We start from the raw sequence: 25,159 nt of genomic DNA on the forward strand, positions 1-25,159 counted from the left end.
TGGCCCAGCACTTACAAAAGTTGTCATTTTGTAGGTGGATTAAATGACATTCTAGAGTTTATAATTTCCTGGAACACCATTCAAAAATATTCATGACTCATCTCGCACTTGGGGGCGTATACTTAATTCGTATCCAACATTTTTGCATGTGCATGTCCATCCCTCCGCCTGCTTCTCATCTGTGCCAGCTTTCTTCATTTGGTTCAAACGCGTGGGTGTTGCCTGCTCAGGCCATTGGAGAGGACCAATCACAGTATCTAGCTGGAGCCCTTTCCTTTAGGCCGCTGAAAATGTCACATGGAACAATCTGAGAAGAAAAGTCTTTGGTTAACCTCATGTTCTGTATGATGTTAGAGTCACAGGACCATTTTGATCCCTCTTATCGTTTTTTTTTTTTGTTTTAGATTAGATCAGGCTCATCCTTATCTAATGTGTGTGTGGCACACATGAAGCCCCAGCGCCGCCATGGCATCTGACAGGATGGTCCGCACAATGGCGAAAGTGCACAAAAAAAAAAGAACGACTTCATGTAACGAATGAATAATAGATCAGTGCTGAACTATAGAATGAAGGACAAGCTCCAGAGATTCCTTTTTTTCCCCATTCTTTTATTCATCTCTTCCATCATGTCACTCGACTGTAGATTGTGCAAATGCTATGGAATTGTTGGTGGTCGAGGCTGGCAAGATTCAAGATACGTGACTGGCATGATGTGGTCTTGTAAAGTTTTCTCGGGGCGCTTGGAGGCTCTTACACCAGCATGTGGGTTCAATAACCACATACAACGAGATATTTGCATCATCCAAGTCTGGCTTGAATGCATCTTCAGGCGATTGGATACTATCAAAAGAGATCCCTGGCAATTATGTGCCTCGGAGGAGTCTCTTCAGAGGTGAAAACATACGAGCAGTGTTGCAACGGTGTCTAATAAATGGACGCAGGCTGAAGAACTCGATGATCAGTGCAAGGTCATACATGTTGTCACCTGTGGCGGATTGCTAAATAAATACTGCCCCCACACTGACGCCTACACCTACGGACTCCAGCTTAAACATTAACATTTTCCTGTGTTTTCCTCAGGTTGACGGACAACGTAATAGGACGGGACTGTCTCCAGGACCTCTGGTGGGCCTCAATGTTTTCAACCAGCTCTTTGTTGGTGGATATAATGAGTACACTCCTGAACTACTGCCACTTGGCTCCAGGTTCCGCCACGGCTTTCAGGGTAAGACTGCGACGGCTTTATTACAGCTGCTATCTGCAGTAAGAGCACTGGGGCTTGGACTTCCTCCCAGGATTTCTGTCTTTTTTTTCTTTTTTTTTTGTAAGCAGAGGGGAAGGTGTGTAATGAAAAGGGAGTTACAGGCTCGGACCGTGTACGAGGCCAGAACAGGAGCTTTGAGGTTGATTGTATCTGCGCCCTGTAATTGCTTCACGGCCCGTACAGTGTATTGTGTGCAAATCCATTCCACTGCTGATAAGTCACTTGAACAAGACCGCTATCCAAATAATCTTAGTCATAATCAGCATAGTTTCCGATTTCTCTCAGGTGACCTCTCTTCCCCCGTGTAAGAACGTATTTTAGAGAGCGTTCACTGTGCTTGTGCTAATGCGCGGAGCTGCAGTTCGAAATTGTCATAACAGCTATGAATATGATCATAGCCATGTTCAGGAGCCTCGACAACCACAGCAGTGAAGCTTGTTATTCTAAATGTCACGGCAGTTCCATTTGAGGTGAACAAAGGCGTTTTATCTTTAAGGACCGGAGTATTTTTTATTTTTTTTTTTGCGTGTTTTGCTTATTTGTCGTTGTATAATTCATTTTGTCTGCTCACCGAATAAGCCTTCAAAAATGAAATCAGCGTAGACGGAGCATCAGTTCGCCCACGCCGCGTGAGCCCGTGACAGTGTCCTGTATTGGTGAGCGCCACCTGAACCGGGGCGACGCTGGTGGAACCATAACCTTTCTACTCAGGATGTAATGAGAACTCATGAGCGTCTAATCAGATCTGTGTGACCTTCCTCGAGCCCTAATCATGATGGCTGGCAGTGAACACTCTGATAATGCACTTCACTCCCAGTTATCAACAGATCCACACTCCCCTGTGGAGAGGTGGGAGAGGAGGCTGCGCGTCTGCTAGGGCAAAGAAATCAGCTACTCAATTTGAGCTGTTGATCAAATAACCAGAAACGGGCAAGTTTGCCTTTATCGAGCTTTTAAAAAGTAGTAAATTACCTGCTTTGATGCAGACATATTTATTTACTTGCTAACACAACTTATGGGTAATTATTTCCTTTTGAAGTCTTTTTTTTTTTAATTTTCTTTTGCAGGTTTTCCAAGAAAATGTTTTCTCCAAAACAAATTCACCGCATGTTACTTGCATGTTTTTTTTTCCTTTCTCCCCCCTCTTTCCTCTCTCTGACTTAGTTCCTCAGGTGTCTCGGTTCTCTCCCAAGATGTGGTGCGCAGCTGAAAAAACAAAACACAAAATAAGCATCTTTTCTAATCTTCCCCTCGAATCTGCTTCGCTTTCCGCCGCTCTGCGTTTGCAGCACCAACACAGCCATCACTTGAGTCTGCCAAGTAGACAGCATCGGCGCATGAATATTCATGAGCGAGCATGACATTTCCCCTGCATCCTGTTTATGCCAATGACTAATGCAGCAGAGAGAAGGGAGCGTGCATGTGCAGATGACTTTGAGGCCTTATATTTATAGAAGGCCCCGCGCTCTGCAGGTACAGGCCAAAGCAAATATTGTCTTGATAGAATTGAATTAGGAAAGCAAAAAGCAAATATGACGAGGGAGACGCGTGATGGCGGGGGGGAAACTTGGATTTTAAAACCTCTCGGATTTGGCTTCGGATGTGAGATGTGAGAGAGAATTTATTCCGACAAATTGAAGAGTTAACATCTCATAAAGGCTGGCTTATTCAAATGTCTTGATATGAAACCCTCTGCTTTCACGTGGCGAAATAAACAAGCATCAAAGAGATTAATTTCAAACGCCGCGCACGCTGAGAGAGGTGTTTGCCTTTGTATTGGCCTCATTTGAGTTGAAAACACACAATCCAGAAGAATGAATTTCATGTTTCCTCTTGTTTATTCCCCTTTCAGAGGAACGGCCCTCTCTGACACGCCACGTGCCGGCCGTGTTTGTGCTCTTTCGACAGGGTGCATCTTTGATTTGCAGTTTCGCACGAGAAGGGACAGAAAGTTCCAAGTCCCGGGGCAGCCCGCGGGCCACCCGGCCTTCGGGCGCAGCGTGGGTCAGTGCGGAGTCACCCCCTGCGCTCATGTGCGCTGCAGCAACGGAGGGACGTGTGTGGACTCCGGCTCATCCGTGTAGTAAGTCATAATATTTACATTTGTTCTGTGATTATACGTAATGAGTGCGCTCATGAATAAAACATGCACGGCGTGGAAGGCTCCGTGCCACGTGTGCATGCTTTGGGACTTCAGTAGTAGACTACGCCGAAAATCAGCTGCACAGTGCGAGTACGGTCGCTCGCCGGTTCATTAGGTGAAAATGAATACGTTAATACAGTAGTATAACATCTATCTATCTATCTATCTATCTATCTATCTATCTATCTATCTATCTATCTATCTATCTATCTGTGATGCACTGGGGGCGCATTCATTTCCCCCAGTGTACCTAATGATCTGGCCGGTGAGTGTGCATTGAAGTGTTTACTGGAGCTGCACAGTGTTTGACTGTGTCCGTCCCCAGTTGCCAGTGCCCATTTGGATGGAAGGGAGCGCTCTGTTCTGAGACCGTGTCTGTGTGTGATGTGGAGCACAGCCCTCCTCCTCTGTGTGCCCACGGCTCCACCTGCATCCCCCTGCCAAACGGATACACCTGCTACTGCCCCCTGGGGACAGCGGGACTGCACTGCGAGAAAGGTTGCGCCATGAACTTGTGAACCCCAACTGCATACTGTATCTTTAAAAAAATAAAAATAATAAATGAATATATATATATGTGTGTGTTATTATTATTAATAATGAGACTATGTATTTGATTAACTGCTGATTTTATTTATTATTTTTCAGCTGTGACCATCACTGATCCTTTCTTCACGGCCAACCAGTCCTCGTGGATGTCATTCCCACCCATGAGTATCAGGCACAGGACTGTTTTGCAGCTGCAGTTCCAGCCGTTGTCACCTGATGGCATCCTAGTCTACACTGCACAGCATCTCGGTGCCAGAGCTGGTGAGGTCATTCCTCATTTAGGAGGGAGACATCATACATAGTAATCACTGTTCCCAAAGTGTGACACCAGATTGACAGAAGTTAGAATTTTATTTGACATCATAATCAGGTTTTTAGCAGCGGTGTTCTACTCACAGACGGTGGAAACAACAGCTTAGGCTTTTGCGAAAGTTGTTCCATTCAGGTGAATTGTAATGCTCAACATATAAACTATGCCTGAGAGGCTTAGAGGAGGAAAATAATTCTCTGAAATGCTCACTGCCCAGAGGACCTTGTAGCATTCAGTCATGCAGAAAATGAAGCCTTTGTCTTTAATACGTGTGTCAGGGGTTTAGAGGGTTGGAGGTTTTGATTGGTGTTTGACCATTTAACCGTTACATGTAAAAGGAATCAGCTGTAACTCTGCTTGATCAGCACAAGCTGCACCAAACAGGTTGTACCGCAACCGTGGAAATACTAGATGAATGGAGTGAAATGTGTTTATCTTCTCTCCGCAGGAGACTTCTTCTGTCTATCCTTGACCTCTGGGTACGTCCAGATGAGATACAATCTAGGAGACGGCCCCCACGTCCTGCAGTCCGTTCAGAAGGTGGACTTGCGAGGCAGGACTTGGCACGCGGTGACGGCAGGCCGGACAGGTCACCGAGGCTACCTCATCCTTGATGGCAGGGAGGTCAGGGAGAATGCGAGTGAAGGGATGACCACCCTCGACGTCGCCACGGACATCTTCGTCGGAGGAGTGTCCACGCTGAGCCTCGTCTCCACGGACGCGACCGAAGGGGAGCCGATGAGCTTCACCGGTGGCCTGAGAGAGCTCATACTCAACGGGCACGAGTTCGAGTTGACAGAGATGGGAGCCGCGAGCGGGGCAAACGTAGGCGACTGGGACGGGACGGCCTGCGGGTACAAGGTGTGCCACAACGGCGGTCGCTGCAGGGCAGCAGGAAGCGACGCGTTCACGTGCGCGTGCCCGCCGCTGTGGACCGGCGCCGTGTGCAACCAGTCCGTCAGCTGCGTGAACCACATCTGCAAGCACGGCTCCTCCTGCGCCCCATCAGGCGCCGCCTCGTACCTCTGCATCTGCCCCTTGGGATGGGGAGGGACGTACTGCGACGAAGAAATATCCACAGACACTTTCAAGTTCGTCGGGAACTCTTACGTCAAGTACCAGGACCCGAGATACAGCGTGAGAAACTTAAAATACACACAGGTTTCTTTCAGCTTCCACGCGAGCGCCGGTGACGGTTTGATCGTGTGGATGGGACAGGCCGAACACGGAGACGACGACGACTACCTCGCGGTGGGACTTGAGAGGGGTCATCTTAAAATAGCCATCAACCTCGGGGAAAGGCTTTCCCTCCCGTTAACTCTGAGGAGCCCCGCGCTCTGCTGCCACAAGTGGCACAATGTTTCCGTGTCTCTCAACAGCACGGTTATTAAGGTGTTCCTGAACAACAAGGCAGTCCTTGCTGAAGACGTGGACCCGTTCGAGCGATACGTAGCCTTAAATTACGGGGGGCGGTTTTATTTTGGAGGGTTTGAATTGCACAGGAAAGTAGCAGTTGTGACGTCCGGGCTGTTCTCAAAGGGGTTCGAGGGTAGTCTGCGAAACGTGTATTTGTTTGGAGATACGAAACCATTACGGTTTCTTAAAAATAGTGAGGGTTTTAATATTTTTGATGGCAATGAAAATTCCCTGAATATCCCCCTTGTGACATAATGTCAGAGTTGATTAGTTATGTTTTATGATGCCTGACTAGAAACTATCCAGTAGGTGAGGGTCAGTTTTTACTTGGGTGGGTTAGATTTGTGTGTGCGGCCGTAGTTATGTCAAATGACCTTTATTTTACCAATGTACAGCTCCATTTTCATCAGATTTTTAATCCATAATAATGCAATTCAGCTGCCAACCACCTGAACTGGATGAACTATCTCAACTAAGTGAGGTCCAATACAAACGGACAAAGTTCCCGTCCGTGTCAGGTTCCTGCGCAGACTCATCCATTTTTGTAAATAACTTTACAGTCAACATTTATTGTAACAGCACCACAAGATAAAACCTTTACAAAGGACTGTGAGACTTTTTTTCTTTTATAATCAACAATAAAAAAAGATTAGCTTTATTACGAACTGTACATAAACACACGGTGCAAAGGCACACTTTATCTCTAAAGTATATTACAAGCCAAAATGTACATTAACGTTTGTAAAATATTTATTTCAGAAATTTAAAAAGAAAGAATGAAAAAAAAAAAGCTGCTGTTTAGATTTGTCCTTTGTTAAATAATTTCTGTGTTACATTCAGGCCAAATGTTGTGAACTTAAATCTTTCACCAAATGGTCCACAGCTGTGTTGTACTGTATGTTACCACTTGTAGGAAGTACAGTAGCTCAAGTTAAATACAATAAAAGGTTAAAAAGGTGAAAACGTTCCAATATTGAGTTTTTTTTTCTTGGTCTGAACAGAACATAAGCAGTAGTCATAATTCCACTGAAATGATATCTCATATTGGCTGTACTGTCACTAACCTAAAATGCAACTTCTATGAAAGACATGGCATATAGAAGCAGACCGCGGTACAAAACAGTGAAGTGGTTTGTACCATGTGATCAAGAAGCTTAAGAGTCTCTTTCTTTTCTTTCTTTTCAGAGCCCAAGCTCTTTAAAAAAAAAACAACACAACCGAATTATGAGTAACTGTCTTTTGAACCTCTCCGTCCATTCTCGTAATCAGAGTCTCGTCTGTGTCTGTGTCTGTCCTTGTGGCGGCTGCTGTAGTCATCGCTGTGGTGCCTCTCTTTCCTCTTCTCTCCGTAGCGGTCGTCCGAGTGTCCGTGGTGCCGGCTCTTCTCCCTGTACTTGTCATCCTGGCTGCGCTCGTGCTTTTTCTCCCGCTCCCGGTCGTGGTGTCTGCTCTTTTTGCCGTGATGCGAATCCCTGTGGTAGCTGTGCCTCCCTTGGTGGTCTCGGTCTTCTGTGTTGCGCGGCCTCTCCCACGGGTCGCTGTAGCGCTCCTCTATGCGTTTGTAGTCTTTGGCCAGGGACGGGGGTCGCCCGGGAGGCTCGGAGTAACTCTCGGCGTACTGCGACTGAACTCCAGGGAGAGCCTGTGCGGCGCTGTCCTGTGCCCACTGCGAACTATGGTTCTGGTCCTGGGTGTGTGGGTTCGGAGCAGAGGTGATCGGGTAATCACAGCTGCCAGGTACCTGAGGCTGTTGCTGCTGCAAGGGGAAAGGTGCTGCGGTGTTGTATGCCGGGAGAACTGGTGCCGTCGCTGAGTCCTGACGGGGCTCTGGAGCTTCTGTGTTGGACTCTGCTTGAGGTTCCTGGACTGTAGGAGGTGTCTGAGTTACTACAGCAGCCGCCTGGACGGTGTCGGCGTCTTCCGTTTTACTGGGTAATGATTGGGTCACAGTTTGGCTTTGCTCTTCAGGCTTGCGCTTGGCCTGAGAAAGTTGTAAATATCCTTGGTGAAACGGTACGACTGGATTGTTTCTGATGCTGCTCAACAAGGGAACGGGTTTAGAGCTAGAAGGATCTGGGAGACTGGCTTTATCCTTTTGTAGCACCGTTGTCTTATCTTCATTCACAGTGGAATACGCTGAGGATTTTTTCAATATTCCACTTAAAGGAGGTTTTGAGCCATTTGTGTGATCTGAGGCAGTCTGGGGTTTTGACTGCGACGAAGAATTCCCTTCAGTTGCTCCTTTTTCGGGTTCAGACAAAAGGCCGGCGTCGTCTTTGTTTGCAGAGGCAGCGCTGCTAGTTTCAGTCCCACTCGGAGCCGCCGACAGGCTCGCCAGGAATGCCTCAGTCGATACATCTGGAGGCTTATCTTTCAGCGAGACCGCTGCACTGTGGATCACCGCTGCAGCATCTTTCCTCAGCGCGTTGTTAGCAGCAGGTGCGTCAGCCGGGCTCGATGGCTCTGGTTCGGCTTTAACGGGTTTAGCTTCTTTCTTCTTGATGACAAAGCGATCTCGTGGTGCTGCAGCTGTCGGACTTTTTACGTTCCCGGTCGGTGCTTCTGTTTTCAGAGCGGGCGGTGTCTTCTGGGCGTCTTGTGGCGTTGCTGCAGGTTTTCTTCCAAAATCTGGCAGGGGTGGTAATTCACCACCCCAGCCCACTAGCACACCTGGAAGAAAGCGAAGTGGTTTTTGGGATTCCTGACTGTTGGTCTCTTCGGGTGCAGGGGGTTCTTCAAAGGCCTCAGTTGTCGCCTCGACATCTTCAGTAGTTGTAAGTGTTTTTTCCTTCTCTTTTTTATGTGGAGCCGTCAAGGAAGAGAGGAAAAACTTCTCATCCTCCTCGGCGGCTCTGGTTTCTTTTGTGGAATTGGCGACTGGCTTGATTTCAGGAATAATCCTGGCAGATTCGTTCACATCCACGGGAAGAAAGTCCCTTTTCGGTCTCTGGCGAATAATGAGTCCGAGCAGAAGGTTACCACGGTTGTTTTCTAAACCTGTCAGAAAGAGTAATTAAGTGTGAAAGATGAATAATGTTTGTGTAATTTACCAAGAGAAAATAATTAGCCCGGTGAAAAGAGGTCTAGTGTTACCTGGCCCATCAAAAGGAACAAGCTGATGTGGAACTTTTTCCGTGGCACCCAATGGAATGAGATACATGTCCTTAACTTGTTTCAGGTTATTGGACACCACCCCGAAACGCCTACGACTGCTGAAGTAGGCATACAGAAGAGTATAGGAGATCTCATCTTCCTCCGCCTCAGGGGAGAAGCGAATCAGGCAGACCTCCTTGAATAAAACAAAAGAAATACAAAGTTTGACCGTAGCTTTTAAGGAAGCACATCTCTAGTGCGTTACATGCATATGCTAATTGCCTGGTATTATTTTTTATTCATGTCCACAGAAAAGTGTAGGCGATTGTGGGTGATTCAAATTGCCTCAATTTGAAGAAGCAAAGACTCACTTTTGTTCCAGTTGCTCGAATCTTCTCCAGGTAGTCCCACACTGTCTGAGGACTTATCCTCCCTCCAACTTGAATGCTATCTGGAAGGTCCTATTAGAAAAGAAACATATCAAAGCTCATGAAGTGTTTGCACATTTGGATCCAAAGTAGCTTGCGGTGTAAAGCCCCTTTCACATTGGACAAAAAAAACTCGGGTCGACGCAGGTTTTATTGACTTCGTTGTGAACCACTGAACAGGAATGTCTCGTTGCTAATTCACATGATGACACTGAGTTATAGAAGCTCAGGGGCTGAGAGCAGCTCAAAAACAGTTTTGAGTTTACTGGTACACTCCCATAAGAGAGTTAATGAAAGCGCATCGGTGAATTAGCCCTACGCCATGTTTGGGAAATTGCACCGATCGGGGAATGCATGTGCGACTGTGTTTATATGATCATGTCAGTGCACTGGCAAGACCGTGAGATCCACGAGCTGAGAGAAGAGGAGATTCTGCAGCAGATATTGATTTATTTGAATGTCAGCAGCCTTTTGAAAGAGTGGGGGTTTGACCAGTCCATTCTTCAGGTACATTCAGGTTCAATACATTTAATGTATCTTGGGTTCATTCACACCTGTACTCAAAGCCGTCCACTTGTAATTAGATCACCCCAGACTAATTTCAATACTAGGTGTGAAAAGGGCCCTTTGTGTGTTTAGTTCAGTGGGAGGCAAGTAGTTTGAAAGTACTTGAACTCTATATGTGAACCTGACGTTACTGATAACAATTATTGTCTACAACAATACAAAATCTGAAAAACATTCTTCCATGTCTGCTTTACCTCAGTCAAGTTGTCCAAAATGCCAGAGACAGGAAATGCTTTAGTCACAAGTTTGGCCACAGAGTGCATTTGAATGAATCCTCGCCACAGGGACTGCAGGTTGGAAAGGAAAGCAGCTTCTTCCTCTCTTCCAGCGATGTGATTAGACCTGGAACAAATACAGCAACAGTGAAGGAAGCGTGAAAAAAACTGTCATACAGCAAAACCTCACCAGGTGTTTAAAATATCTGCTTACCGTCCTTCATAACCCGACTGAGCGCTTCGGAAGCTCTCCTCTAAAACAGTAAGGTGCAGGTCATCGTCGGCTGCAGGCTTCGCCGGGCTCTTCGTCTCCTCCGTTTTGGAAGACTGCCTCCGCACCACTGTCGTGGCAACTTTGACCACTTTGGTTGGTGCCTCCTCCACAGGGGGAGCCATACGACCTTATTCAAGAAAATATAACACTGCAAGTCAGTGACTAAGGACATAGGCACAATGAAGAAAACACAGCTCAATGACCAAGATCATTTTTATGTGCTGATGTCTGCAGTTACCTGTACAGATTTTACAGTGTAGGTCAAATAAGTGAGATTTGTGTAGGCTTGTTGTGTCTTTCTCTGTTTTCGCAGTCTCTGCTTTCTTCTCTGGGGATACTGGAGGCTCTGATGAGACCTCTGTAGCTTTAGGAGGAGGCTCAAGCTGAAAACAGTACAAAAAAAACAAACCCTAAATTAGACCAGAGGCCTTTTTTTTTTTTTTTTTTTAATACTACACAGTAATAGTTGATCTGAGTCCTACCTCTATAGGCTCTGGTGCTTTTACTGGTTCTTGGCTTTCAATTTCAATTTCCCCTTTGTGTGTGATCTTGGTGATGGGTCGTCTCTCCGCCTCTCTTTGCTCTTTTTCAATCATCTCAATTGTCTGCAAAATGAGAAAATAAGTATTTTTAGATGGCTGCTGAATGTTTTGTATTACAAAAAGCAACAAAAAGGATTAGTAAAAGGGCAATATATTCAGTTAACTGCTCCACTAATATGTCCAATAAAATATATCAAAACAAACGAGGAAACTTACATGTCGGTTCTCTCTTTGTCGCCAAGCTGCCAATTCTTTGGAGGCCAGTTCCTCAGGACTCAGTCGAATTAGATTAGCGGGAGAAATTTCCCCTTTCAGAACCCTTTTAAAGAGTATCTAAAAATATAAATAAAGGAAACTAATTAAAACAAAAAACTTGACATTTGTACTGTGACTGATAAAAAAAAGGTAAAATGATACTTACATTATTTTTAGTGTCTTTTAGGTTAAACATTAAGCTCCTGTACTTGTTCTTGTATTTGTTGTCAGTGTCTTTATACAAATGAAAAAGCTCTCTCTCAGTCTTCTTGGCCACGTCAGAGGCTCTCTCCACTGAGATGTTCAGATCAGACTCCTTCAACCTGAGAGGAAAACACCACATTTGTGTTAATGTCAGTAAAATGAAATCCCTCAAAGTATTCACACAACTGTCGATTACTTCTACTCTGATATTCTTACCTCTGTATGAGGATTTCTTTCAGAGAATCACGCACACTTCGCCTGATTGCCTCCACAGACACGGGTTTCTTTGAAGATGAAGATGAAGTTCTGCTTTTCGACTCATGTTTCAGGTGTGAACCTGTGTAGACAGAAAAGCAACATCTGGTTTGTCACAAGTACTACAAAATATAAATTCTACATTAGTTGTGATCCAAATTTAAAATCTTGAATTGGGATTTTAAACTTTAGCTGTTACTTTGTATGTACGACTAGAATATAAAGATATTTTTTTGTAATTAAATTATGTTTGTGGGATTCAGGAACCCATTTGTTTTTCATTGTGGGCGTGGATGTAGACGACCTTCAGTAAATCTTCAAAACACATTTTATTTCCCTATATTGAAGCAACACAACAGTACACCTCTGTAATGTCTCTGATGAGACATTACAGAGGTGTAAAAGTTATTAAGTTTAATAACAATAACATGTTATATACTGCATATCCATCTGTTGTGAAGGTCTTCCGCCAACTTACTTGCACTATTGTGATACTCTGAAACCCAGTAAACCCTCCTGGCTTTAAACACAATGTGCAGCACTTAGTAATAAGACAGCAGTTTTCATTTTACATGCACATTCACTAAAGTACCTGTTCTATGAGCTGCTTCTCTGACGTCAGTGGACTGCCTTCGATCCGACTCCTAATTTAGGAGGGAAGAGCAAAAAGAACATTAGCCAAATTAAATTTGCCAGTCTCTAAGAAACAAAATGACAACCAAAAGAAAAAAAAGACACTTGACATATCAAAACTCCATACCTGAAAGTACAAACAAATCAGTGAGGTGTGAATTTTAAACTCTGGTGAGCGCACCCTATTAACCACACCCCCACGTGCTTGTACAGAAAAAGTAAAAGCAAAAAAAAAAGACAACAAACCCTTGTACAGTGGTAACACTGGCTATGATTAATATCAGAGGATGAATTAGCTGGAGGAAACACACAACAAGGTAGTCTTTGTGTGTGAAAGATTCCATTTCATAAGATTCATAACTATAACAGCTTTATTATGAGAGCTCCCAGAGGCAGTGCTCACCTTTCTTACTGGTCTGACGCCCCCTGATGTGAGTGTCTGCGAGGGTCCTGGACGGGGCTTAGGAGGCTGCTTCTGATCCTGCACTTCAGATTTTACTGGAACTTCTGGCTTGGCGACACTTGGTGGCTCTGGCTCCACCTTCTTGCTTTCCTCCTCACAGCACTTCAAGCACACGTACATCTGGTCCTCCTCCTCCATTTCACGTACTTTTGTCAGGTCAAGACCAACGCAGTCGCCATGGAACCAGTCGTCACAGCGACCACAGCCCACCATGAACCTAAACACAGTACAGCTTTTATTAAAGCCAATGAGCCTTTTAACGTCAGGATAACAGAACAAAGACCCAACATTACAATTCCTGCACAATGATTAAACTATTATGTTGTGCAGTATTTGTATTAAGAGAAGAGCAACACTCACATGTTGTTGTGATGATTTTTACACAGGCCGCAACAGTTGTTTCCGTCCCATGTAGGCTCGCTGTTAGCAGCTGGCTCCTCAGCAGTTTCCTTCTTCACAACAGGAGCATTATCTGGAATAAACAGCTGCGGCTCATCCACGGAGAGGCTCCTTGCGTTTTTACTTTTCTGTTTTTGAAGAATCTTTTCCACCTTTTTCGCTTTCAATTTTTCCTGCCCCATTTCTTCTAGTGTTTTTAAACAATTGCCTGGATTAGAGTGCGCCGGGGGAGCAGTCTCAGCTTTGGAGCTGTTTTGAGGACTGATATGTTTGTCTTGTGCCTGCTGATCACCAGCACGGCTGGCAGATGGCGGGTTCTTCTTCACTTCGGGTGTACTTGGCAATTTTGGCTTCGCTTTAACGTCACCCGTACCCTGTATCTTTTGCACTTTAGGAGCATGCTCACTTTGGGTCTCTGCAGGCCTTTTTAAAGGGGAAATGTCTGGCTTTTCCTTCAGAGATTTCTTTTTCTGTAGGTCTCCTTTTTGGATGATTTTGGATGGTATGTTTTGGGACGTCTTCTGCTCCTTAATGATGTTGCTTGATTTACAAGAAACCAAGTCCTTATTCTTATTTGATGTCAGTCCTTGTTTCGGCAGTGCTTTGGCCACACTCTGCTGCGCTTCCTTGACATCCGTCTTATTTCTAACAGTAGCTGTGTTATTCTCATTGCTCTCTGGCTCTTTGTTGTTGACCTTTTCTTTATTGACTGGCTGTTCCTTTCCAGTAACGTGCCGATTGTCAAGTTTTGTCTCTTGTGTGGAAGGGCTCGCTATTAATCTCCCATTGGAGGTCTGAACATCATTAGGATTCACATATGGACCCAGCCCAAGGGCCGCATCATCTGTAGAGCTCTTCTCATTTACATCCATCTCTGCGACGTTCTCTGGCTCGGGATTCTCTACTTTGACAGTGTCATCTGGCAAAATGGCAATACCAACATCCCCACCATGAGGCACACCACCTTCAGCGGCGTCAGGCTGGCTTGTTTCAACATTTTCTGTGTAAGAAGGTCCTGGAAGCAACTCAATCTTGAATCCTCCGATTGTGACTGTCAAACGTCTTAAAATAACTGTAGGATTAAGCCATACTCCGCCATCAAGATCTTCAACGTTAATACGCCCGCCCAGAGTTAATTCTTTCTTGAGTTGTGCGCCTTTGACTCCTTTCTCAATAAGAAATGACTTGCGTAGCCTGGTGCCTGGTTTCCTTCCGGGTCGTCCTCGGGTCATGGTGTTGGTTGACACGCTAGGCTGTGAGTCACCACTAAGTGCTGTTGTAACAAGAGGAAGCAAATAAAAAAGGTTAATATTTTGTCTCAACTTAAAATATTACAGGGTGCTAACACAAACAAATGAAAATCCACTCACCAGACTCTGAATGGCGTGGCTGTTTTTTTGGCCTGCCAACAGGCCTCTTGACTTGTGTTGTTTGTGCAACTTTCACTTCATTACCGAGGCTTGTAGATGCTGAACCACTACCACTAACTGCAAAAACAGAATTACTCAATGAAGTTTCTCTTTGTCAGTGAGGAGGGGGGGCAAGTAATAATCTGCTATAAAACAGTCTTAAACACTAGTAGTCCCAGCTACACTGCCTGGCCAAAAAAAAATAAGTCGCTAACAAAAAATAGGTCACCCACTCTAATATTTCATTGGACCTGCTTTAGCTTTGATTTCACTTGTTTTGATAAGCTTCTGCAATGTCACAAGATTGACTTCCATCCAGTGCTGCATTAATTTTTAACCATGTGATGGAATAACCTGGTCATTTAGTATATTCTGGTAGTCAGCTGACCCTTGCCAGTGTGTGTGTGCGTCGATTATGCTCCAAAATAGTATAAGAAAAGCAATTTAACTAGTACAGACAAAATGTGCTGGTGAATAATTTGTGCTTGTAAGCTGTTCATGTATATTTAAAACTTACACCATCTCATTTTCCAGCCCTGTAAGTACATATTTCAGATATTTTCGCTTGCTATATTTCTCCTTGGACATACCTGCCGGGTCAGCAACTGGAAAAGTCGTGTCTTCATTGTCCAGCAGATTGAACCCAGACTGAGCGGTTGCACATCCAAACATGGGATCTTTGTCACTGAGCATGTTCTTCAGTGAATCTTCAGGCCTGACTCCCGTCCCAAACTCATTACTGGCTTCACACTCCAAATTCTGACCTATCACCGGAGAGTCATCCAACTGGTCACTGGGTATTAAATGGTTAAAGGTGTCCACAATATCCATGAATGCCGCTGCCTTCCTGCATAAAAAAAACAAACAGAGACAGGTTTGTAGGAATAGCAGGTGTCAAATAAGTCATTTTTAATTGAGAGAAAAATAACATCACTGCGATCATGGACCATGATCATAAACTAAGCTGCGCTGACTCTCTAACTGGGCTCAGGGGGGCATTATAGTCTAATCTCTGCAAACTGGGGAGGATTAGTATTCACCAGCCAGAGGAAACTCGATATAATTACTAGCTAGCATAATAATAAAGTTACAGCAAGTAGCTGAATATGGTCTGCTGTGGGTGGTGCTTTAATTAAACAAACTATTATACATCACATAAATGTTGAACAAAGTGACAGTTTAAACTTGACCCTGTTTGCTGCCCTGCTACGTTGAGCCAGCGTCGCAAGAGCATTTCCTTGACTATTGCTTTTGGTCCAATTAGTCTCAGGCTATTTAAGAGCGTGCAAGAAAACTATCCCTGTGTCCGAGTCGGGAGGGGAGCTAACGATAATGCTCCTCGAGTTCAATGTTTTTAAATTCGAGCACAGCAAGGCTTCGGCTACACGTCCTACTGAAGGCCAAAAATAATAAGTAAGTGGAGAAATATGCAATGCAGCCCTCGTGGTGAATGGTTCTGCAACTCCGCGCGTTTGTTTAATAGCTTCTAGTGTGATTTGATGTCCATATGAGACATGGCGTTACAGAGGCAGGCCAATGAGATGCTAGCTCATTAGCATGCTATCGCTATCAGGCGGCTAACTGCCATCCGCTTATCACGTATGCTAGCAAGCTAACGGCAACTTCCAGAGAAAGTTATCACCCAACATACGCCACTGTTATAAAGTATATGGCCGCCCGTACGGATGCCGTCTGCACCACGATGCACCCGTACTAAAAAATATGTAAACGGGCTACGAAAACGCGCACATGTTTAAATAAATAGGACGGTGCTAAATATGTGTTGGCTAAGCAGCTTTAGCCCAGGCCCTAGAAACCGAGTTTGTTTGTAGCCTGGGTGCTGCTAACGGACGTTGGACGGCGACTCACACACACACACACACACACACATACATACACATGCTTGCAGTTTACACGTTTACAAACACTTGTTCCCGCATATATATGTATGCCTCTTACCTCACTCGTACCCCAAGGTTGTTGCCAATTCGTATGAGGTTACATACTAGCACGGCCAACTCCAAGCAACTTCCTCTGAGTCGGCCGTGTTTCGTCCCGCTGCTGCAAAGCCCCCTGACAGACGGGCAGGCAGTCAGGCAACGCCGCTGGTCACGTGGGTTCTGTTGTTTACAGGTAGCATGGCAGCTGATAGTATAGAGATACACAGCCTGGCCACTAAAGAAAAGTCTAATATTTCGTTGGACCACCTTTAGGTTTAATTACGGCGCGCATTCGCTGTGTTTCTGCACTGTCACAATTTATTCCCATACAGTGTTACATTCATTTTTCCACCAAGACCTTGTGTTGATGGTGGGAAAGTCTGACCACTTGCACAGAGCTTTCTTCACCACATCCCATAGATTCTCAATGGGATTACATAATTTAGCACATAATGTTAACCTAAGCATTACCCTAATCTGGACCTAGACCTGACCACTTGCAGCAACCCCGGATCATAGCACCGCCCCCACCTGTACAGTAGGCACTAGGCATGAAGGGTGCATCACTTCACCTGCCACTCTTCTTACCCTGATATACCCATGATGATGGTTCCCCACTATCCTTCCAGTTTTAAATAATGCGTTGGCAGTTCCTAACCCAATTTGAGCAATCTCTGCAATTTCGTTTGTTCTGCTTGATGCATACCAAATGATTTGACCCTTCTCAAACAGACTAACATCTTTTTCACGACCAGTGGATGTGTATTTCCACATGATTGTTTAAGAAATTAGAAGCTGCTTATTGCATCAGTTGGGGTTAAATAACTTGTTTCGAGCTGAAAGATAATTGCCCATGCAGTAATTACCCAATAGGAGAGTATTTGCTTAGTTAAATCCAGATGGCTGCTTTAAGACCTCAGATTGTCCTGAGGAGCAATGAGTCAGATTTTCAAACAATGAAAACACGAAATTGATGATCAATCATTCAGGTTAAAATATTTTTATTTCCCTATTTTTTTTTTTTTTAAAGTTATTCCAAGCTGAAACATGTATTAAAAAAAAAAGTTCTAATATTTGTTATTTGTTTAAAATATGCAGGATCCATAACACATGGAGGATATTTGCAATCGAAGAAGCCAAAAGTCGAAATATGAAGTCACGTTTCATGGTCTTTCAGAAACATTGTCCTTTAGTCATAGGATTTTAGTGCCCAAAGATACTTAGACATTCACCCAGTTGGGGAAAATATTAAATTTCTTTCAAGTGCTGGTCAGGTAGCTTTTTCAGTCTCTAGTTCTTAAATGAATCATTCAGACATTCAGCTCTGCTCCTCGACCTCAGTTGGAGCAAATGTTCATTAGAGCTCATTGTAATTTTAAATCTGGTTTGTATGCAATGATTGTCTCCTGATGAGCAGCCATTGTTGCGAAGAACTGAGCGAGGCTAACCATTCCGCTCGGAAGCTCAAGATAAAGCTTATTTTTATGTTAATGACCCCCTAGGAGTCCATTTTATGAGAGGTGCTCAAGAAAGAACAGAAAATCAAATACCCTTTTAACAGAGCAACCTTTGGTGTACGCTCAGGTATGTCTCACACACTTCCAGTATATCTGCCAATCAGGTAATCAGCCTCCCTTTTATAGAGTGTCAACAATGACTAAATTCTGCTTAGCCCTCAAGGTGACAGCTGCTTTTTTTCCCACCTTGTCAAGAGCAGCTGATAGCAATCCACCGCGCTCAGCTGAACTAAAAATGAACCTAAGGCCACCAAGTGTAAGAAACAACACGTGAAGACATGTACAGTACATATTTTATTATTTTCACATTTGTTGTGATTGTATGGTCCATATATATAAAAAAGAAATCTACATTTAATTTTACATTTTAAATTCCACAATTTTAAAAGAATGCCTCCACGTTGGTAGAACACAGGAAAAAGTTTAGATGATTGATTTGACGCTCTATATTTTCACATATAACAATTATAGGCTACAAAATACTAGTCAATAGTGCTCCAGTTTTCTAAGTACTATAACTGTTGTAACGTACACATGTGCAATGCATAGCTTTGTCATCAGATTAAAAAGAAGCAGGCACTTCGGAGTGGATTCAGCTGCAGTTAACAGCAACAAATACTGTACAGACTCAAAATTAATTAGAAGAAAACATCTGAAATGCAGTTTTATATTACTCTGCTAAGTGCAGTAAATAGAACACTATTATTGGGACAACTCCTCTTTCGCTCTTTCATTTGGGTCCAGTCCGTACCACAGCACATCGCCTTCCACAGCCGCCCAAGCCATTCGCTCGGTGGTGAATGTGGCGGCCCACTCCCCGGACGGAGAAACCACAATCGCTCCTCCTGCTCCTTGAACACGATCCCCCATGTGCTGCAGAGACACCTGTGAAGCATTTGCTACCGATTTGCCTGTAAGAGCAATAATAAATATGAACAGAGTCGACTAATAAAACGTGGCCATGACGCTCCAGAATGCATTACTCAGATTCTTACTCAGTAATTGCAGCCATAGTTCAAATTTTCAAATGATCAAACCAAAAACCATCACATTTGCATTGATTTTTGAGGTAAAACAGTTGTGAAAAGCAAAACTGCAATTACAGTAGACTATGCAAAACTTGACAAACTATCCTCTTCTTTATCTGTGTGAAAAAGTAACGTAAATTCTCCTTCATTTACCTTGTTCAATATGCGAGAGAATGAGTCTGGCCAGTGTGACTTTCAGAATAGATTCTCCGTGACCGGTACAAGACACTGCACCACTTGTGTTATCTGCGAATCCTCCACAGCCTTGTTTACAAGAGAGAACAAGGACGTTATAAAAAAAAAACAAAAAAAAAACACTGGTGTGCGCCATAATACTGTTAGAAATCAAACTCGAGAAAATGAACTTAAGGGAAAATTAACTTAATGTACTTTACTGAAGTATTTATATAGGTACTGTACATAGCCCAAAGCGCAACAGGGTCACAATTGTTCCAACAAATCTATTTGCTATTTATTATCATGACCGTGGTTTAACTTCTACTTGGAGCTGACAAGTGTCATTCATGGTGCACTAAGAGCAGTTGTACAAAGTGTGAGTGTAAATGAAGTCATACCGATGATTGGGGAGTCTCCTACTCTGCCCACCATTTTATTCCTGATCCCTCCCGTTGACGTTGCACACGCCACATTACCAGCAGAGTCCACAGCTACTGCCCCAACAGTATCATGGGCCCTAGGATGGGAAAAGGCGATGTTATCCAAATAAACAATGCAAATGAACTCCATGTCGACACAATAGGGAGAATATAATGATGAAGAGCACAGCATTTATTGTCAAGCTAGGCTGATGTATTATATTGTTGCTGTAGCTGACAAAGTCTTCCGGATCCTCATCACTCAATAGGACTAAAGACACAGCTCACGCCAGGCCATAACTCATAAAAGTTCAGTTCTACTGAATATAATAGCATTAAAATCCTCAAAACAAAGCTAAAACAAAGGCAATTGGACTTGTGTGAACTTCCTTAAAGATGATTCACCACTTATCCAAGAGGTCGCATCAGTTCACAATGATTGGTGGGAAGTTCAGGTTTTGAGTAGGAACATCTGTGGAAGACGTCCAAAACTCACACAGCCATAGTCTGTTAACTAATCTATATTCACCTGCAGTTAAAGGAACTACAGCTTTGTAGATAACTGAAAATCTTTAGACACAATAGCCATCGAAATGTCACAGTGATCCAATATTAATGAAAGCATCTCTTTTTGTGTTTTTGTCTGACTTCATCCAAACGACATTCAAATCACTGCAGCTATACCACTGAGAGTTGAAATCTTCTTTTACTCCAGTTGAATAATTCTTGTGCTTCTTCCATTCTCTCCTCTCGTATTCAGTCACCAGGGTCTCAGTGGGGACTGTGGCAGCACCGATGCTCTCTGCAAACAGGTTTGCACCTTTGCCCGTCAACAAGACGTGGGACGTCTGAGATTGTCCAAAGCAAGCAAACGTTAAGGTGAGAGAGTATATTTCACATGTATACAGTACTATAGGGAAACAATTCACCTAAAAATAAATTTAAAAAAGATTCAACGGTTACAGAATAATTAGTGAAATGACTACATGATTTATGCCATTACAGAATTGAGGAAAGTGATTGATATCTGTGCTTTTTTTAAATCTCAGTTATCTACAAAGTATTTTTTAAAAAGACCTTTTCCATCACTGCCCGTGCCAGTGATACAGGGTTGGCAATGTTCTTCACTGAAGACACTGCTCCACAGGCAAGTGTCTTTCCGTCCATGATAATCGAGTCCAGCTCCACTTCTCCATCAGCATTTAGTGCTGCTCCGTGCCCTGAAATTGAATGACACAAACCGGAAAAATAAAAACATTTAACTTTTCATACATTCACTGTTACACTATCACTGCTGTTGTACAACGGTTGATTTTTGTATATTATATTATATTCATTATTTTTATAGTGTCTATATACTGCTTATTATTTTAAGGTGTGAGAGCACTGCATTTTCAATTCTACCCTTTGTCTTCACAATATAGAGAACTGACAATCTCAATCTTTGCATTTTTAATCTGGATTTTTCCTCCAACTTTGCTGCCACACAGCTTCCATTTATTCTGTTTTATTTTGACTGCTACATCCTCAAAAGTCCACCGGGTGGAGGCAGAGCAGAGTAAAAGCATCTACAGGGCACAGAAGGACGGAGTGTCACTGATATCCTGCTTGTGTGTAAATGTCACAGACTAATCTGAAAGGATGCTATTTTGAAACACATGACCTGACTTTTTGTACTTTATAATCATATTGAATATTTTTGTGAGAAACAAATAATGTTCTGAATGGGTCCAACACTGCATTTGGAGATTGTTATTAAACTTCCCATCTGTGTCATTACAAGTCTAATGGCCCACAGCCTATTTGAAACCCATGGTGCTGGGTTAAGGGTATGGTGTGTTAATGGAGTGGGTGTGGATGACGGACGGACTCTATTTGGTAAACTTTGTCCCAGAGTTCGTAGTCCCTACTGGCATTCCTGCAAGTAAGCCAAGCGTTACACTTTGTCCTTTAGCTAGATGAGTTGGTGGTTCTGGTGAATCAAGACCATGGAGCCCTGTTCTGTACTTAAAGGTTTTTTTTTAAGGATTCATTTAATACCAAGTTAAGTGTTGTTATAGAAGTTTTTCTTTTTGCATCTTTAAAAACATTAAGCTAGTCATGTAAATTTGTTGCGAGTCAGACCGACTAGCCCTCAAGTATAAATGGCTCCCACAGGCCTTGGCTACATCTGTAGCCAAGTCTGTACCCTAAAAAAGAGCATTTGCACTTCACATGGCTATGCTGCATACATCAACATCAACACAAGGCTAATTAAGCACTTGCTGGAGCTGTTTTTTTTTTATTATTACACCAAACAGACTATTCACATCCACTCATATGATATGTTAATTTATTCTTATTTGCTAAAAACTACAAGGACAAAAGGTATCAAAAGGCTTTTCATACTAAGGAATGAGCACAAATTATGCTGCTTCTGAGAAGCTGAAAATCACCATTTAATTAAGAAAAGTCCATTTGATCCAGCAGGCACTAGATTACAAATCAAAAGTACACCAGAATACCATCATGAGATGCACAATTCATTGTATCCTCAAACGAGCTAAGTGGCTGTAAATGTGTGGCAACAAATGGGGGAGAATAATTACCTGCGTTAAACACGCTGTTATCCTCTAAAGCCCTCACAGCCGCCTCCACAGCATCCAATGCACTTCCTCCTCTTGTCAGCGTTAAAAACCCTTTGCGTGCCGCAGCTTTTACTCCGTCAATAGAGGCCGTGGCCAGCTCGTCTGGTATGGCCCAAGCACCACCATGTACAACCAACACTGCTGACATCTTTAACTCACCGCAGAAAGAAAAAAAAATTCTCTTAGGCTTTACCAACACCTATTCAGTATGTACATTGATACATTTAGCATGTAGGTTAAAGGGGGAAATGGACTGATAAATTCAGTTGTAGCTTGCCTTCTGTAAATGATCTGCAAAAAGTATCTTTAACATCATTATTGTAACTGTCATTTGTATACAACTGTTTTTGTTTGATTGTTCGTTTGTTTTTTTATCAAAATGCGTTCTAGCAACTACTAGTTTGTAGTTGTTGGTAATTTGCTAAAGTATGAGGAGGCATATTAAAACACTGCTTCACTTTGCACATTCAAACTTCAATAGTTTGCGTCTCCTGCACCTTGTTTTGGAGCATTGACGTGAGCGCTACTCACACGCAGTAGCAGACACAGCGTTAATACTGTACTTCACAGTAGGACGTTATTAACAGTGGCGTGTTATTCAGTTCGTGGAGTTAGCTGAACGGTTAGACTTTTCCTACCTTCCCGTTTCTCCACACTTGCTTCTCTTTGATTAGAAACTCTCCGCCATTGACGTTATTACGGGGCTATGGCGTGCCGCACATGTGACATCGGGGCTGGAGTTAGCATCGATTTTCATACCAGGGCTAAGAACGCGCATGCCCATTAGGGCGTAGCAGGAACCACTGTAAGGACATAAACACTGAGGCTATGGCGGGTGGATCGTGCCACGGATTACTTAGAGTTCACATTTTAGGCATCCAAAAATAAAGCGAAGGCTCCCTTTATATAAAAGAAAATATGGCAGAGGCTTATGATATTAAATTACCTACACACATGGGTTGTCTTTCTATGCCTAATGTGTTATTTTATAACTGGACCTGTCATGCAAGTCACCTCTGGATTTGGTTACATTCATATATTAAGAGAGAAACCTGTATTGATTCTTGGGCCTGTCACCGTCATTCCCTATGGAGTTTAATCACATGTGAGGCTAAGAAGATAAACCCAGAAGTAAAACACAATCTTATCATTTACAACAGTATCAGGATATGGCATGATATATCCAAATACCTTGGAAGAAGAAATGTAAAGTCCTTACCGTCTCCCATAACCCAGAATCCAGACTTCCCTGCAGGTGTCAGCTCACCCATGTTCCTCTCTTGGGGGGACAAGGGAATTCATGTAACTGGCGATTTATTGAGAGATAATACCTTTTACAGGAGACATTCAATATTCCCAAACATAACATTTGGGTATTTACAGATTAGGCCTTTTGTGTCTTCACAGACCATTCTGCTAACATCTCTTACAGTGATGCTGAGAGATTTCTTCTAGAGCACAAAAACATTGTATAGCCTCATTTTACTCACTTCTTGGCTCTTGTGTTACATATAATTTACCAGACATCTCTCATAGACGGGAAAAAGACTTGAGCAATCAATATATTGAGCATGATTGGCAGACAACCATACTTGTGGTTACTTGTGTTATTTTAAACAAAACTGACCACTCCACCTCTCCTCTATGTACTGCAATGTGCAATGTAGAATGTAGGGGATGTATTTGGCCACATATTTCAAAGGTAGTATTTAAAATAAAAACTAAGAAAGACCCTGGGGTTTTCCTCCTAGGCCTTCCATCTAGGGACTCACTGTGTCACACTATAAACTTTTTGAAAAACTGCATCAAAACTATCCCACTAGTGTCACTCTGTGGTACAGGGGGATCTTTAATATCCTCCCTCATAAAAGGTTGCAAGCTGTTGTAAAGGGCAAGGATAAGTTATTTTTGGTTTGGACACCCTTCCTAGATTATATACCTGCAAATCTGAAAAATCTGCTATTGATGGACAGACAGTTTCCTGAGTGGAATAAAGCCTCCCCCGGCAACCTTCAAACTCAAGGACACAGAGTATAATAGGCTGCTGATGACTGGTTACTCGCGACTCATGACTACGTGCTGCAGACTGCAGACACAGTAGAGCTGCATTTTTATTTTATTTTATTTTTAATAATTGTATTCTTTGTTATTATTATAATTATTTTTGTTATTGTTATTATTATTATTGTCTTGGTCAATTTGACTATTTTGCACCTCTTCTTGTCTCTTAACTCTTTATGTGGGGGCGGGGCAGCATCAAACACAAATATATTATTGAAGTTATTGAAAGCTATTGAAATGAAAAGTGCCACTATTGCATTCATGTTACCCTATAAAAAAGAGACCAAACATCGCAACTTTAGCCGGGAGCTACTATTCAAAATTATGTTATGTACACACATAATGACAATAAATGATTGTTGAATGTAAATCAACAAAGAGATGTAGACTAGAAAGCTCTGAAGTGGATACAGTAAAACATTTTAGTGATTTTTGAACAGACTTTAACTACTAATCCCACAAATTGTATGTAAAAGTTGGCCAGTGGTCAGTTGGGCATATCCCCATGTTTTTTCTGTGATAATGGCTAATGATGCTTAAGCTGAATGTTGTTTAACATGTTTATTGTCCACATTTACACAGACTTAAATCGAATCAAATAAGTGAATTAACCCTAAAGTTCCGTCACACGTTGAACAGGCCATTGGGAGCTTTACCGGCAGTTTAATCTCTTCATTAAACAGTTACTGTAAACTGTTGGGTAAAATGAAACCAGGATGTTAATCTCCCTGCTTCCAGCAAGGATCACACTTGGCAAATTTTGTGATTTCAAAATGACTTAAGGATCTAAATGTAGGGAAAGAGAGAGAGAGAGAGATGATGTGTGGATGAGGAGAGGAAAGACAATTGTGAGATTTCACGTTGGTGTTGCAGTGAAATGTGTAATGTTGCACTATGGCCAGTAGAGGGCTGCAAAAATCCATCAAACTCAAATACGTGTATATGGGTTCCAGCAATGTATATCGTTTCAG

General features: G+C 43.0%; 4 protein-coding genes across 6 annotated transcripts in view; 2 read left to right on the plus strand and 2 right to left on the minus strand.

The window, feature by feature from the left end:
- Positions 1 to 6,645, plus strand: part of eys (eyes shut homolog) — a 165,001-nt gene extending 158,356 nt beyond the window's left edge. Inside the window, exons 47-51 of the mRNA XM_047602144.1 lie at positions 1,081 to 1,225; positions 3,173 to 3,347; positions 3,733 to 3,905; positions 4,056 to 4,217; positions 4,715 to 6,645. Of these exons, the coding sequence (XP_047458100.1) occupies positions 1,081 to 1,225; positions 3,173 to 3,347; positions 3,733 to 3,905; positions 4,056 to 4,217; positions 4,715 to 5,937 (1,878 nt within the window). The 3' untranslated portion in view covers positions 5,938 to 6,645. The remainder of the gene's footprint in view (positions 1 to 1,080; positions 1,226 to 3,172; positions 3,348 to 3,732; positions 3,906 to 4,055; positions 4,218 to 4,714) is intronic.
- A 220-nt stretch (positions 6,646 to 6,865) lies between these two features.
- Positions 6,866 to 16,514, minus strand: phf3 (PHD finger protein 3). Its single transcript, XM_047602136.1, has 16 exons — positions 16,379 to 16,514; positions 15,010 to 15,266; positions 14,381 to 14,497; positions 12,972 to 14,283; positions 12,552 to 12,828; positions 12,108 to 12,159; positions 11,477 to 11,597; positions 11,223 to 11,379; positions 11,018 to 11,134; positions 10,742 to 10,864; positions 10,498 to 10,642; positions 10,200 to 10,386; positions 9,965 to 10,112; positions 9,147 to 9,236; positions 8,776 to 8,971; positions 6,866 to 8,679 (listed from the first exon to the last, which is right to left on the minus strand). Exons 2-16 carry the CDS (start codon positions 15,248 to 15,250, stop codon positions 6,905 to 6,907), a joined length of 5,058 nt encoding a protein of 1,685 aa, XP_047458092.1. The 5' UTR covers positions 15,251 to 15,266; positions 16,379 to 16,514; the 3' UTR covers positions 6,866 to 6,904.
- The window catches only part of khdrbs2 (KH domain containing, RNA binding, signal transduction associated 2), a 93,142-nt gene continuing 83,796 nt past the window's right edge, over positions 15,814 to 25,159 (plus strand). Inside the window, exons 1-2 of the mRNA XM_047602140.1 lie at positions 15,814 to 15,832; positions 20,261 to 20,379. The gene's annotated coding sequence lies outside the window, so the exon portion shown is untranslated. The remainder of the gene's footprint in view (positions 15,833 to 20,260; positions 20,380 to 25,159) is intronic.
- Positions 18,152 to 22,900, minus strand: si:dkey-103j14.5 (isoaspartyl peptidase/L-asparaginase). 3 transcript variants are annotated; one of them, XM_047602142.1, is made up of 7 exons: positions 22,766 to 22,900; positions 22,089 to 22,285; positions 20,578 to 20,720; positions 20,185 to 20,348; positions 19,480 to 19,598; positions 19,058 to 19,168; positions 18,152 to 18,787 (listed from the first exon to the last, which is right to left on the minus strand). In XM_047602142.1, the coding sequence occupies exons 2-7, from the start codon at positions 22,273 to 22,275 to the stop codon at positions 18,579 to 18,581; spliced, it is 933 nt and encodes a 310-aa protein (XP_047458098.1). In that variant the 5' UTR covers positions 22,276 to 22,285; positions 22,766 to 22,900; the 3' UTR covers positions 18,152 to 18,578. The 3 variants fall into 3 exon arrangements, with proteins under 3 accessions (XP_047458098.1, XP_047458099.1, XP_047458097.1); XM_047602143.1 differs by having other exon boundaries at positions 22,089 to 22,275; positions 22,766 to 22,889; XM_047602141.1 differs by having other exon boundaries at positions 22,089 to 22,281; positions 22,766 to 22,877.

The sequence above is a fragment of the Mugil cephalus genome, chromosome 13, assembly GCF_022458985.1.
Source record: "Mugil cephalus isolate CIBA_MC_2020 chromosome 13, CIBA_Mcephalus_1.1, whole genome shotgun sequence".
In the NCBI taxonomy this organism is placed as follows: Eukaryota; Metazoa; Chordata; class Actinopteri; order Mugiliformes; family Mugilidae; genus Mugil; species Mugil cephalus.

Coding starts and splice junctions, on each gene's coding strand:
- si:dkey-103j14.5 (XM_047602142.1), bottom strand. CDS start 22,275: ATGTCAGCAGTGTTGGTTGTACATGGTGGTGCTTGGGCCATACCAGAC. Junction 20,349..20,577: donor CACGGGCAGTGATGGAAAAG/GTCTTTTTAAAA, acceptor GGACAATCTCAG/ACGTCCCACGTCTTGTTGAC. Junction 19,599..20,184: donor GAAGATTTCAACTCTCAGTG/GTATAGCTGCAG, acceptor TTCCCATCCTAG/GGCCCATGATACTGTTGGGG.
- phf3 (XM_047602136.1), bottom strand. CDS start 15,250: ATGGATATTGTGGACACCTTTAACCATTTAATACCCAGTGACCAGTTG. Junction 10,113..10,199: donor CAGTCGGGTTATGAAGGACG/GTAAGCAGATAT, acceptor TATTTGTTCCAG/GTCTAATCACATCGCTGGAA. Junction 8,680..8,775: donor TGTTCCTTTTGATGGGCCAG/GTAACACTAGAC, acceptor TCTTTCTGACAG/GTTTAGAAAACAACCGTGGT.